The following is a 15,435-nucleotide window of genomic DNA, read 5'->3' on the forward strand; positions in this document are numbered from 1 at the left end:
TTTTAAAGCATAGGTTAAGTTTATTTCCACTGATTCATCTCAGAACTACTTTTCTCACCTGCTTAATCTGTCTGGCTTGCCCTCCTGCCTTTCAGTTCACAAAAAGGTTCCCTTGCCCCTTAAATGGGACCTTTCTACATATCCAGTATGCTTCCTGTCTTGGTACTGTCTCTTGAAAACCCACATTTCTCAAGAAGCCCATTTTCCCACACAGTGCAGATTCCTGCAACCCACTGTTTTATCACAAGACTTTTCATCTTAAGGCTTTCATCTTGAGAAAAATTCATCAGGTTGCATGTGTAGTTTTCAGTTCAGGGTATGTGAACTTTCACTTAGCTGCCTTCAACCCCAGCTAGAGTCCTGCTATTACAGGGGTGAGACAAATGGCAGAAAAGAAAGGAACATCAAAAGATAAGGGGTTAGAACAACTCAAAAGCTGTTCTATTAGAAAGTTTTCTAGTAGGAAAAATTCTTATGATTTACTGCATTCTTAACAGAAAAAGGAAGCCAGAAAGCACAGACTGTGGTCTCAGATTTGGCAAAACTCCAAATTAATCTAGGTTAAGTGGAATGGAGAAGGGAGGAGCATGGTATTACCTAGGCACAATGCTATACAGTTTCTAATAAAATGCTCTTCGTAATTTATATCCCCTTGCTTCAGAAACTTCCTACTAATGAGAACCTGAAAATGCTAACCTGTTTGGATCCCCATAATTATGCCCCTTTCTTTGCTACACTTAAATATGCTGTGCAGTAGTACATCGTGAAACGCGGAGTGGAGTGCTTTGGTTTAGCACTTCACTTTTTTTACATGGTTTTCCACTACTTGCTCAGTGATGGTTTCATCTTCTTCGATACTTTTTTTAACCTTCTGGCCCACCAGATCGAAGATGGATTCTGGGGGAAATCCCTTCGGCTCTCCCACCTTCACGGTCAGCATGTCAAGTGTCAGGACGGCACCTTCAGGAATTGCCACTTTCGCCACAACAGACTTCCCCAGCTACAGGAGAAGGGTGGGGAAAAAAAAAAGTTTTAAGTCAAACACATTGCTAGGCTTAGTATACGAAAAAAGGATAAAAAAATATTCTGCAGTTATTTGGGAACAGGTTGTGCCCTCTGCATTGCTTATTCCAAAGGAAGGCTGAGTTAGCCACAGACACCTTCACTATAACCGGGCTGCCGGGAACATCAAGGTCCTTTCTGAAACTGGATGGTGGCTTACTGGAATGTTCCGAAATCACAGTGGAGGGAATCTCATTAGAAGGACTGGTATTTTAGTTTAATGTAAAAGCAGCTCATATACAGTCATAGAGACATATTATTCCCATTACTGTTACTGAGTACTTGGTACGGGTGAGGCCGCACTCGAATACTGTGTCCAGTTTTGGGCCCCTCACTACAAGAAGGACATTGAGGTGTTGGAGTTGAGTCCACACAAGGGCAACGAAGCTGCTGAAGCGTCTAAAGAACAGGTTTATGAAGAGCAGCTGAGGGAGCTGGGGTTGTGCAGTCTGGAGAAAAGGAGGCTCAGGGGGACCTTCCTGCTCTCTGCAACTGCCTGAAGGGCAGGTTGTAGCCAGGTGGGGGTCAGTCTCTTCTACGAGGCAGTTAGAGACAGGACAAGAGGAAATGGCCTCAAGCTGTGCCAGGGGAAGTTTAGATTGGATATTAGGAAAAATTCCTTCACCAAAAGGGTTATCAAGCGCTGAAACAGTCTAGAACAGGGAAGTGGTTGAGTCAACATCCCTGGAGTTATTTAAAACATATGTGGCACTTAGGAACATGGTTTAGTTATGGACTTGGTTAGGTTAGCAGTTGGACTCGATGATCTTAACTGTCTTTTCCAACCTAAATCATTCCGTATTTCTACTCAACTTACTTAACTACTGGATGATAAACACAGAACTCCATTATACTCAAAACTGCCAACGTAACGCGGTGAGAAATTTTTTGAGTGCAGAGGCAGGAACACTACTGCAATAAACAAACAGCAAGCTATTTTTCTCAATACAGATTATTAGCTATAGGTCTAAATGAGCTGCAGGTTTACAGGAATCAGAAGCAAAAGTTACCTTTTCATTGCAAGTCATCTCGCAGGGCAAGAGTTGTTTGATTGGAGAACCCATTGCTTTTTCCACGGTACGGATGGCTTTCACCAGCTCCGCCAGTTCATCTGGCTCCAGAGATGCCTGGTGGTCGCTTCCTTTCCATGTTTTGTCAAGGGTCACGTGGCGTTCCACTACTTTAGCACCCATAGCAACAGCTGCCACTGAAATGGCTATGCCAGTTTCATGTCCCGAGTAGCCAATGGGGATATCAGGAAAAGCTGACTGATACGCCTTGAATCACGACAGAGTTGGTCTTAATTACCAAGGGAGCAATTTCAAAGACAAAGCAAATTTAACAGTGATAACTGCAATAAAAACCCAAGGGCAATTATTGTGGCACAAAACAAGCAGTTGGTTATGCTGAGAATGCATTTTTTTACATTCAACAAGTCACACTGCATTACCAACTGCCACGTTCCCAATTTCACTAACATTATCAATACTAACAAGAGAAAGCAGGTATGTTCTTTTCTACCACTTAATGTTTTTCCTTTTAATTCAATTCTACTATTCCAGGTCTTCAAAGCCTACATCACTGTAAGTAACAGTAATAGAGCATTGTTCTATTTTCACAAGAGAACCCAGTGGACTGGTAAAACTTAACCTACATCCAAAGCAGATTTCTTCAACTCTGTATTTCAATTCTGAAGCAATCTTTTAATCCATACATAGGGGACAGTCACCCAAGCCTAAAGGCAATTAAATGCAGCCATGTTGCATTCTGCTAAAAATACCATACTACATGTGCATAAATCTAAGCTGGTGCTTGAACACTGGTCAATTTGGGAAAACTTCCTTATATCATTATTAGGCATATCCAAGTAATATTTCCAGTGAAGGGAACTATACCAGGGTCTAATCGATTTCCTTCTCTACTCTGATACTCACATGAAACTTTTTGACCAAAAGTTGCTGGTCTAGCTCCCTATTTAGAGTTATGTTCTCACTTCCATGCACTTTCTTAACGGTACATAATTTTTCTTTGCATATAAAGCACAGGGTTAACCTGTTAACCAAATGTCGTACTTTCCTCTGTTGAGCTGTGAACACTCCAGTTAATATCCTTTATCATATTCCTCAGAGACGAGTTTTGCTAAATAAAGGATCTTTTTAGGGTGTTTTTAGTTCAACACTTGCACGAGTTAGAGGAACACGATACATCTTCTAACTTCTCAGAAGCAAATTCCAGCCTGCCAAAGATCTGGAAATGTATCCCAGCAGAAGTGCACGGCCCTTCTCTGCTACCCTACGCATGGGTTACTCACTGACCGATATAACACGGAGATTGACATCCTCTGGCTGAAGCGGGTAAGCACTGGTGCACTGCAGGAAGCAGAAGTTTGGATTGATGGGCTTCACAATCTGATAGACCTGATGCATTGTGTTCATGGACTGCATGCCGCTGGAAATCACCATTGGGCGACCTAGCCGTTAGAAAATACACAAAAATTTTGCCGCAGGCCTGCAAGAAAGCTACACAAGGGTAGATTAAGCTCTTGTAGTGAATTAATCCAGTCAAACTAGAAAAGAATGCTGGGTGAACCTTTTTTTTTTTCCAAGCCTGAGGTTGAGTTTCTTCTAAAGAAACTTCAGATTTTTTTTCCCAAAAATCAACTGGATGAAAGATCTAAAAACTGATACTAATACTGAGACACAGTGATGTTTACCAAGACGGCCCAAAGAAAATGCTTACCTTTCTTTGCAGTCTTTTCCAAATATGGAAAATTATTTGTATCTCCTGATCCTACTTTGAAAAATGGAACATCCAGCTCATGAAGAAATTCCACAGCCATCTACAAGGAAAAGAAGTCACTGCATTTTAACACACTAGCTGGATCAAAGGATAAAGAACCACTGTGCCGGGAAATAACCCTTCAGAACAGCAAAATCAAGGCTGAGTTAAATAGGTAGACATTATAGGTATCTCCCCAAAATACACTGCTCCTGAAGTAACATTTGCTATCCTGAGGATATTGGTTTCTGCTTTCCCTCCAGGTGAAAGTATAATTATGGTGCCTTCTTTCATACTTGTACTGTTTCCCTACAGGTTTTTGACTGGGATCACAGTCGGAAGGCAGCCTCTTTGGTCTGCCAGCCACAGCTGGTCAGCCAGCTCTAGGAACTGCTGCTTAGTACAGGAGAGTTCCACTGCTCCTCTAACTCAAGGATGAACTTGTGGGCCACAACATTCTTGATTTTTATTTTTTTTTTTTAGCACTACCAGAGAGAGCAACTACCTGCAGATGAGAGCTTGCCCTTTGAAGGAACGTGTTACAGGCACGCAGGCAGTCTTCCAGCCACACACTTCCTGCAGGTCAGAAATACTAAACCACAGGGAGTTTAAAACTACAGGTAGTTTTCCCAAATGGATCTGCCACACTGAAAAATCGTACAAGCATATTAAATGAGCGCCTGAAAAAAAAGAAGCACCCAAAAAGGGAAATACAATACGGGCTTGCTTGTAGGAGAGATACTACAAAATAAAATATGCCAAGGAAAAGGCTATCAAGCAGTTTACTCAAATGCTAATTATACTCTGCTTTTGCCTAAAAATAAGTGTGCTATTTTGAAGACAATTCAGGAATTACTGGAGGCTCCCTGAAAACTGGTTTTACATTAGTAAGGGCCTTTTAAAAATTAGTATTGTCAAGGAAGAAAATTCTAATTCCAAACCTATTAAAGGCAAGAGATATTTAAATCCTCCATTTCACCTCCAGGGAAAACAGTGAAGTAGTTAACTTTGTTCCCCATCAATCACTTACAAACACTTCTAATTTCTTCAGCTCTTTCCTTGTTACAGTTAAATTTACTTAGTGCCAGAGAAAGAGCACTAATGTCCACAGGAGAAACTCATTTGGTCTAATTTTTCTATCATCAGTATGATGGAGATGCAATTTCTTGTACCTAGGATGTATAACATCTCTTTAATATAGTTTATTCATTAAAATGCATTGTGCATAAAGACAATGAATACACTATATTAAACCCCCACAGACCTAATCTCAGGAGATGGCACAAAATGAAATATAACAGAATAGGCCTCATATCTAAAGCCACTCTTCATCTCTTGAAAATTGGCAGCTTTTCTGTAGGAGATTCAAGGATCAGGAAGTAATTTCAAGCAACAGGAATGACATTAAAGGGAGTGGTTCAACAAGATCCTGTTTTGTCTCCAGTACACACTGGAATAGAATAGATAAAGAAGTTATTCATAGCCTTTGTATTTACTTCACACATCAGTTCATCCATTTCCTCATACAGTTAACACACAATTTAACCTCTTTGACATAGCTGGAGTTCCAGAGATTATGTTACATTTACAGAAGTTAACATATTCTTGAGGATTTATGATGTCAATTTATGCAATGTTTTCCTTAAATTCCAAACCCACATCTTGCAGAAATGCCACCAGAAATCTTAAGAGATGTGTAATGTAATTACTGTTCAAGCAAGAGGGCACAAACATGTATCACTTTTGTTAATTAGCTGATAAGGTCACACACAATGGAGCACAGCAAAGGGAAAGAAGGATCCCAGAGGCAGAAAGTGATCTTAGCTGCTGCATATGACAGGTGTTCTGTATTGCACTATAGCCTTTAAAACCCAGAGGTTTTAATATCAAAGAAGGAGTGTGGGTTTTTTCTCCCCCATGCAAAGGCACATGGGTCTTTTAAGGTCCCAGATACAGAAGTCCAAGAATCCTGGGTTCAATTACTCCTTTGTTAAAGGAGTACATGTTTTTCAGCAGGTCTTCTACATATGAAGACATGACAAACAAAACATGGCACCACTCTCTCTTCACAGGTCTATTTCTGAATCCATGGCACCGAGCTTTTGCCATACACACAAAACATCTTTTTGTCTATCACGCATCTGAAGAAGTTCTTTACAATATTTGGTGCTTGTACCACCTCAGAAGAGGAACAGCAACTCAAGGATTTTGAGGACAGTAAGTTGATAGCAGCAGTAAGAATGGCCAGAGCACTAGAAAAGACAGCATAAAAAAGGCTGAAGGAATTGAAATTGCCTACACCAGAGATTACAAAAGAGAAGAGGTATGATAATTTTTGTGTTCAGTTACCAGAGAGGAGGTACAAGTATGAACTTTTCAGTCAGATAAGGCAGGACAAAAAATTATGAGGAAGGAGATAACCCTAATATATTAGGAATTCTCTCTGATGGTAAGAGAGTGAGGCACTGAACAGATCACCTTAAAATGTTAAGTAAATCACATCCTTATCCCATCCTGGATGAGGCTACTTGCAGGAAGGAAGCCAGGGACATTGAACTGCTGGCCATATGCAAGAGTGGCTAGCATCCTTCTGCTAGGGTCTCTTTCAGTTTGCTTTTCTGTATTTTCTAGGCCACAAAGAAAAGTAAAGCAATCTGTAATCTCTGATCTACACTGAAGTTCAACTGTTACCTGATCTTTCCAGTTTACACATTTCAAATGTGTGTTGCATTTCTTAATACTGTAACTAACACTATTCTGAGGTGGGCAACATGCCCAGTTAGAAGTATTCACATCTTAAGGGGGATCAGCAGCAGATGAGCTTCATGCAGCTGACAAGCTCAAGGTGGAGTGGACTGTTCAAGAGCTCACTGGCAAAAATCAGTAAATGCTTCAGGAGTAACAGGGCAAGGTGGGGCCCTCTCAATGAGATTAATAAAAAAAAAAGGGGTATAAACATTTCTGCTGCTTATAAACACCAACAGGGTCCTAGTAGACAGGAAGGAGGGGAAAAAGAAGTGGGAAACTTGGATTAGGTTAAGAAAGGAATCTGGTTTAAATACAGAAGGAATTTTGAAATTCTTGGAGCCAACATACCAGACAACACTGGTGAGTAATCAGATCACACTGACTTGATCTAAACTCTTAAAGCCTTGATTCTTTATGAAGTTCAAACTGAGACATTGTCTCTAATATTATTTACTGTGTATAAACAGTAGTAGCAGCACACACAGCAAGTCTTCCAAAGTGTTCAGCCATCTACTCAACCATGGCAGGTTCACCATACAGGTGAATTTGCAAATTACTCTAGTCCCCTCGTGTAGAAATTCATCATCCACATACTCTTTTTATGCAAGAACTATCACACCTAATAACACCCAACAGACACAACAGCCAGACTCCCACTGTCATTCCAGTATGGCTTACACACCTCATCCATGCCAGAAGCTGTGAAGAAAATGCCAATCTCCTCTGCATACTTCTTTAGCTCTCTGTATTGGTCATGACTAAACTCCAAGTGGCGCTTGTGCTCCCCATAGGTCTTTCCCCAGGAGTGTTTAGAGGTGTAGGGCCTTTCTAAGGCTTTCTTGTTGAATTTGTACTCCAGTTCACTCTTCTGGAACTTAGCACAGTCTGCTCCACATTCCTGCAAAAGAAAGTGGTGCACACTGAGTGGCAATGCAAGAAAAACTGCACTCATCTTGAGTGTGAACACAAGAACTGAGCAACTGATGTGCTCATTTGCTGTGGAGTTTTCACAGTATCATCACAGCAATCACAGAAATGGTAATGAACACAGAGTGACTGAGGACCTGCAGACATACAAGCCCTTTTACTTCAACACTTAGTAGAGCAGCAGTCCAGAGGGACATCATACTAAATCTACAAAACTGCATAGCCTCTTGCTATGAATGCCACTTATTTGAGGAGCTGATTTCTGTGGTGTTTTTTTCCAGCTCAGCTGTCACTTTATAATTTTACATTAAAACAAGATACAGGATTCTGTGGAACAAGGAATTTGAATGTGAAATGCACAGAATCATCAATGTTGAAAGAGACCTTCAAGACCATCTGGCCCAACCGTCCACCCAGCACTGTAACCCTTGAATCAGCCAGTGCAAGATCCAGATGCCTCGTGAACACCTCCTGGGATAACAATCCATTGGAAGTGACACACACAGTAAAGATATATCCTCATTACACTATTTTGCACTTACATGACAGTTACAGCTCTGAACACACTGTGCCCTGAGCTGTTCTTCAGTGATGTACCGTTTTCTATCTAACAGATATAACATTGAATTTCAAAGCAACCTGGCTGTCTTCCTGGATGGCACAAGCATTACCTGAAAAAAAACCCTCATGCAACCAGGTCAAACTTGGAGGTTCATCAGAAATGGTTCAGCAGCTGCCCGATTCTTCCCACATTCCCTCACACCACAGCTGCAGGGCTGTGACTGTCACACAGAATCACAGAATCAACTAGGTTGGAAAAGACCTGAGATCACCGAGTCCAACCGATGGCCAAACACGGTTTGGAGTGTCATGTCCAGCCTTTCCTTAAACAGCCCAGCCTGTCGTTAAAGGCCTCCAGGGACAGTGACTCCACCACCACCCTGGGCAGCCCATTCCAGTGTCTAATCACCCCTTCTATGAAGAGTTCCTTCCTATGCCCAATCTAAACCTCCCCTGGCACAGCCTGAGGCTCTGTCCTCTCATCCTGTCGCTGGCTGCCTGGGAGAAGAGGCCGACCCCCACCTGGCCACAGCCTCCTTTCAGGTAGCTGTAGAGAGCGACACAACTCCCCTTTAAAAGATTCCTTTTCTCCAGGCTCTACCCTTTAAAAGCCTCCTTCTCTCCAGGCTAAACCACTCCAGCTCCCTCAGCCGCTCCTCACAGGACACGCGCTCCAGACCCTTCCCCAAACTCGAGTGCAAGGGTCTCGCTGCAGACACTTTGCTTCAGGAATGAGCCCTCCAGCAAGTCACCCCGCTCCTCCCGAGCGGCACCACCGCGCGAAGGAGAAGCCGCTCCCCGCGGGCGCGTCCCCCGGCAGCGCCCCGGGGCCCTCTCTCGCTCGCCTCCCCGCGCGCACCTTGGCCATGCGGATCATGCGCTTGGCGATGTCCAGGTCGCCCTGGTGGTTCTGCCCGATCTCGGCGATGATGAAGCACGGCTGGTCGCCGCCGACGCGCCGCCCGGGGCACAGCTCGATCTCCCTCGGCATTGTGACACGCCGACACCGCAGCCCGCCGAGATGGCACCGCCTCCTCCGCCCGCCCGCGACTGCGCCGCTGCTCCCCCGCCCGCGGCGACACCCTCCCGGCCGCGACCAATCAGCGCCGCCGGAGGCGTGGCCGCCTCCCCCATTGGCCAACGCCTGGCAGGAGGCGGGAGGCAGGGGGCGCCGTGGCGCCGCGGCGGGGCCGGGGCCATGTAGAGGGGCGGGGCCATGTAGAGGGGCGGGGCCATGTAGAGGGGCGGGGCCATGTAGAGGGGCGGGGCCATGTAGAGGGGCGGGGCCATGTCGAGGGGTGGGGCCATGTCGAGGGGCGGGGCCGAGGCAGAGCCCGGGGCTGGGCTGGGCCGCGCTGGCTCCGCTCCGCCCTTGTCCGGGACCGTGTCGGTGTCTGTGTCCGTGTCTGGGTCAGTGGCCGTGCCCGTTCCCAGGGCCCGCCGCAGATCCCGTGGTCCCGGAGCGCCTGCGGGGGCACCGCCAGACTCGCCGAAGGAGCGCTTTGGGCGCGGGCAGAACGCCACTTCCCAGGAAACACAAACTAGCTGGGAGCCGCACCTAAGAGACCGTGAAGATGCGTTGATACAGAGAGGATTTACGAGAAGGACTCAGAATTATAGTCACAGAATCATCAGGATCGGGAGGGACCTTTTAGATCATCCAGGCCAGCACTGCCACTGTGACCCCCTGAACCCCTGAGCCACATGGCCGAGCGCCAGATCGAACGCCTCTTGATCACCTCCAGGGATGGTGACTCCACCACCTCCCTGGGCAGCCCATTCCAATGCCTGACCACCCTGACAGGGAAAAATTTTTTCTAATCTCTAATCAGAATCTCCCCTATCTCAGGTTACAGTCATTTCCTCTGCTCCTCTCACTGCAGGCGTGGTAGAAGAAACTCGCTACAATCTCCTTTTGAGGTAGTTGTAGGGATTTGGTTCAGACAAAACTTCCAGTGATACACTGAAATAAATGGGAAAGTGGGTAGTGGCTACTTGACAGGCTGCTGAAGAGCTCCAAGTCTAGGTGTTGCTGTAATAGACTTGATCAAAAAGCCCCAGAAATTAAGAATTAATATTCTGGATATGATGAAGATATGTAGAGAATAGAAATAGAAAATAGAAATAGAAATAGCCTCTATTTCCCCTAGCAGCTGCCAGCTGTGTTTGGTAAGGAGCTCAAATTAATGGTTAGACAATCAAAATCACTGAAGACAGGAAAGTCCCTACAGTCATTTCTGCTGACCATAGCCAGCAATCTCTGATATGACCACAGAACACACAGAGATAGATAACACTGTGCTCCTAGAATGGAAAGAAGACCATACTAGAAGATTTCAGGTGATCGGAGTGAGGTTCAACTTGGAAATGAGATGGAGAATATCAGGAAGAACTCCAGGTGCTGGTGATATAAAACACAGGACTGCAGCTGTTTCAACAGTTCTGCTGCTGGAAGTCCCAATATTATGGGGGGAAAACCCCCAAAACTACAAGCCAACAAACAAACAACAAACCCACTCCTACTTTCAGGAAGTGGGGAAGGTGAGAAATTTGCATTTTTTGGTACATATTTTGGAAAGCTTTGTATTTCTGAACAGAGGATGTCCTGCATTTTTACAATTAGGATGCTCTTGCTTGCTTTCTCCATTTCTTGCTTTCAAGTGATAGCAATGTATTAACTTTGTAAGAAAACTTACTATACCAGAGGAAATTGAACAGCAACACTTGGATAGCTTGTTTTTTTAAATCTAGATTCCTCATTGTAAAACTAGAGAAGTATATAACAGATTTATTTGCATCCATCCTGCACAAACACGAAAATACATCAGAAATATCATGAGAAGCCATCAGGGCTATAGTAAGAAAAGGGAATACAAAACTCGTGGAGGTGGAAAAAGAGGAACATAATTTTCTCCTTAAGGATACCTTCGTGGGCAAGAGGAGAAACATTAAATTAGCAGAGTTATATCTGTTGGTCAAATAAGCCAGGGTAAGGTTTGCTACTTCCAAGGTCCTGATTATGTGTATCATAGCCTTGTGTTTTGGTACTTTTAAAAAAATAGCACATTCAGGGATTTAGCCCCTTTTCTCAGCACTCCTGAATCCACACCTCAGCTAGGCAAGGTGGAGGAGCTGGAGAATCTGACAGACATGCAGACACACTTCTGACATTTTGGGCCTGTCTGTGAGGTTTTTAGTGGAACTGCAAATCAGTTATTTCAATTGTTATGATTTTGAGGTATGCGTCTTTTTTTTGTTTCTTTCTTTCTTGATCGGTTGGTTTGGTTTTTGGTGGTTTGTTTGTTTGGGTTTTTGTTTGTTTGTTTGTTTGTTTGGTTTTTTTGGTTTTGGTTGTTGTTGTTTTTGTTGGAGGGGGGAGAAGCTGAAATGAGTCTCAAGACATTATCTACACACAATATTAGCACCAACATATTGTCCTTTGCACAACTGCAGTTGCAGTAGTGTAGTAAGTCTTTATGCTGGTATTGGCTGTTTCCTAAGGAGAACTGCATTTTTCTGAGAGACTGCAGTGACTGCTTGAACACAACCAACAGACTCTCAACTGTATAGTACTATATGAGAAATAGCATAAAAAATTGCCTCAATTTCAAATCAGAAAAGGCTTTGATGAATGGCATACCATGATGTGTCAGTGCTGAAGTGACACACAGAATGGATGCTGTCTTTTACCAAGCACTGAACTTTGTAAATTATGGTGAGAAGGGGACACCGTATAAATATAATTTTTTTGCTTTGTCTTATTAAGTATTATAGGCAATATAAAATGCGTGTATACATATAAATTCAACCAGTTCTCTAAAAAAAGGTCCATTTGGAGACTGTCTCACAGACAGGAAAGTTTCACGACTACAGAACTCTAACTAAGCATTTTGCCAGGTCATTAACATTGACTACAGTCACAGGTGGATACAAATGCAGGCATAGTTTATTTAGGGGTAGTGAGTGATAGTTATTGAAAGAGATATGAATAAAATATAATCCCCACAGAAATGGCTGCATTTTGTGTAATGGCCAATACATACTTTATATTTATTTTCATGAAAATTTATCCAGGGAGAGAAGAAAAAGTTGGAAATATGTTGCAGGAATTACTAATATACCCCACAATGGGCCATAACAGTAGAATTTAAGGAGTTACATAAGGTTGAGAGCCACACCATGGTCTGTTGAATTTTAAGGTTGTAAGAATTAACTAACCTTTTATTTAAAAACCTCACACTGTTATTGGCCATGTAAAACAATTTGCGAGTGTAACCTTAATACAGCATGCATGTAAGAGCTGAGAATAGTCATAATGAAGTTTCCCTCAAAAGTTAGCTGATTGAAAGAGCAGTTCATTAAGTAAGTGTTTCTTAATTGTAATATTTGAAGCAGGTCTCAAGTGTGCTACGTCTCACTCAATTTTAGTTTACAGTCTAATGCACTACCATATGAGAATTTCTCCAACTAAACTACACGGCTTGAGGCTCAAAGCCCCAGCTTGGTCCTTGAAGTTCTTTATGTGCTTTAGGTTTTTCCTGCACAAATGCTTACCTCCAGCTTCACAGAACAGACACACCCTTTTTTCCTGGGGCATGTTCCTTGTTCAACCATCAGGTAAAGAAGCAGGAAAAAAGAAATGCCTCCAGAACACAAATAATTAACTTCTGGAATAATTTTACAAGGGCAGAATACCATTTTGCCTTTCGTAGTCTAAACATGACAGAAGATTGAGCCCCTGTGCTTTTCTTTATCCTGTATTAAAGCAGTAGTAGTGGAGGTAAGAGGATATGCAGCTATATATATATATATACTTCTAATGTAAAGTACAAAAGTGAGAAACAAATAATGTTAGTACAGAAACTGTGCAACAGTGAGAGAACTATTCCAACCCAGACAGTTTTATACTATGTAACACTTTCTCATGGGGGTCTGGCCACACCAATTCCAGCACTGTATTCTGTGAAACTGTATATTCCTGTGTGATGTCTAAAATCCTGGTTCTGTTGGAGGTTTGTCTTTTGTTTCAGTGGAAGACTAACACTGAGGATTTTATGGATGTATTTATGCACAGTAATAAGAAGCATACATAGAATATGGATCAGGACAGTATCTACATTCGATACCGTACTGATGGAAGCCTGTTCAGCCTAAGGTGACTGAAGGCCCACACCAAGACCTTAAACCATCCTGTCCAGGAGCTGCTTTATGCTGATGACACTGCCCTTGTTGCCCACACAGAAGCAGCTCTGCAGCGTTTAACATCCTGCTTTGCAGACGCTGCTGAGTTCTTTGGGCTGAAAGTCAGTTTAGAGAAAACAGAAGTTCTCTATCAACCTGCACCTCAGGAAGTCTTCCCTCATCCTCATATCACCATTGGCGAGTCAGAGCTCAAATCAGTCCAGCAGTTTAATTACCTAGGCAACCTCATCTCCTCGGATGGTAAGACTGATGGGGAGATAGACAACAGGTTAGCAAAGGCATATAGTGCCTTCGGAAAGCTTCATAAAAGAGTTTGGCGAAACAAAAACTTGAAGAAAAGTACCAAGATCAGTGTTTACAAAGCCATAGTGCTGTCTACTCTCTTATATAGATCTGAATCATGGGTCATCTGTCGCCACCACCTGCGACTCCTCGAACGCTTCCATCAACGCTGTCTCCATACAATCCTAAACATCCACTGGTCAGATTATGTGACCAATACATCTGTTCTAGAACAAACAGCAGTCACAAGTATAGAGGCCATGTTGATGAGAACACAGCTGTGCTGGGCAGGGTACGTCTCCAGGATGAAGGACCAACCACCGCCTCCCTAAGATCTTGCTTTATGGTGAACTTGCCACCAGCTGTTGCATGAGAGGAGCCTCAAAGAAAAGATACAAGGACTCCCTGAAACAACATCTCAGCCTTGGCCATATTGATCACCATAACTGGTCTACTCTGGCCTCCAATCGGGAGGCCTGGAGACACACCATCTATAACGCAGCTGTCTCCTTTGAGAACACACACAGGATCACTCTCGAGGAGAAAAGACAACGCAGAAGGAATTGTGCCTTACAGAATTTACCACCTAAGGAGTCTTTCTGCTGTGCCTTTTGCAATTGGACATGCCTGTCTTGTATTGGCCTTTTTAGCCACCAGCATGCCTGTGACAAATGTGGGTAGAGACCTTTCCCAAATCTTCATTCACGAAGCCCAGCCATGATGACATAGAATACAATAGAATACTTCCAGTTGGAAAGGACCAACAACTATTGTCTAGTGCAATTGCTCGATCATTTCAGGGCTGATCAGTGTGATAGTTGTCACACTGATAGTTATCACACTAACCAAACTGAATTTATGTGCCTTATTCGGGAATTACAAAGCTTGAGACAAGAAGTTCATGTAGTTTACGCACTCAGACACAGACTTTTATACAGTCCTGAAGCTTGACTGGCATGATAAAAGACATTTGAAGAGTCACAATCCTTGAAGCAGGTAATGTGCTTGAAGCTTTGACATAGTTTGTAGGAAGAGAATTCCACAATGACCCAGTGATGACGACCATTTGTCAGCAGCAATTCTTTTCAAATATCAAGATCTAGTCCATTTTAAAAAGATTTGAGTTTCTCAGTGGATTTTAAGTCTTTGGTCTCCTTTCCTTGGACTATATACTCTGCAATGCTGGTGGGTGTTAACTTCTGTGGCCACACAATTTATTTGGCTCATTCTGTTGTTTGACTGCTTCCTTATCCTCTTTGTTATGTCTAAAGCAGTGTTCTCAGCATTTAAGGTTATAACTCTTCAAGAACCAGAAGCTGACTGCCACTGAGATGTTTATAGTCTTGTGGTTTCAGTTTTCAGCCTGTACACACATTTTCAAGGTCTCTAGTATTATGTCACACTTAAACTCCACATCATAACAAAAGGCACCCTGTACCAAGCTTCAGTTTGCAGTGTAAATTCACTCAAGCTAATAAAAAAACCAACAGCCCACCAGTTCTTGTAGCCTTGCAATGGTAGAATTAGGTTTCTTACTAGCAATGACAGTATAATTTTTACTGGGCCACCCAGACAAGGGTGACAGGCAGTATACCTCCTTGTGGTGACACCAAGGATCTGTTTTCTGCAGATTTTCTCTATTTCAGCACAGCTTCTGAATTTTAGTTTCCACCCAAGTTCTGACAAGCCAAGATGACCAGCATGCTTCCCTTTTGCTCTGTGCAACTTTCTCTTGCAACTTTGAAAGAAGCCTGTGTGTTGTGAATGAGTCTAGATGTGCTAATGGTTCAGTAAATTGCACCAATGGATCAATTTATCCTGTAAGGAGATCTTGGAGAGTTTAAGCTACTGTTTAAGTGACTTCCATAGGAAGAA

At 43.1% G+C, this 15,435-nt stretch overlaps 1 protein-coding gene across 1 annotated transcript; it reads right to left on the reverse strand.

Moving 5' to 3' along the window:
- NANS (N-acetylneuraminate synthase) lies at positions 1 to 9,119 on the reverse strand. Its single transcript, XM_027653095.1, has 6 exons — positions 8,936 to 9,119; positions 7,271 to 7,486; positions 3,802 to 3,901; positions 3,378 to 3,532; positions 2,073 to 2,339; positions 1 to 1,000 (listed from the first exon to the last, which is right to left on the reverse strand). The coding sequence occupies exons 1-6, from the start codon at positions 9,065 to 9,067 to the stop codon at positions 791 to 793; spliced, it is 1,080 nt and encodes a 359-aa protein (XP_027508896.1). The 5' UTR covers positions 9,068 to 9,119; the 3' UTR covers positions 1 to 790.
- Between the last annotated feature and the right edge of the window lie 6,316 nt (positions 9,120 to 15,435).

Source organism: Corapipo altera, unplaced genomic scaffold (genome assembly GCF_003945725.1).
Source record: "Corapipo altera isolate COAL_440 unplaced genomic scaffold, ASM394572v1 61305, whole genome shotgun sequence".
Classification (NCBI taxonomy): Eukaryota; Metazoa; Chordata; class Aves; order Passeriformes; family Pipridae; genus Corapipo; species Corapipo altera.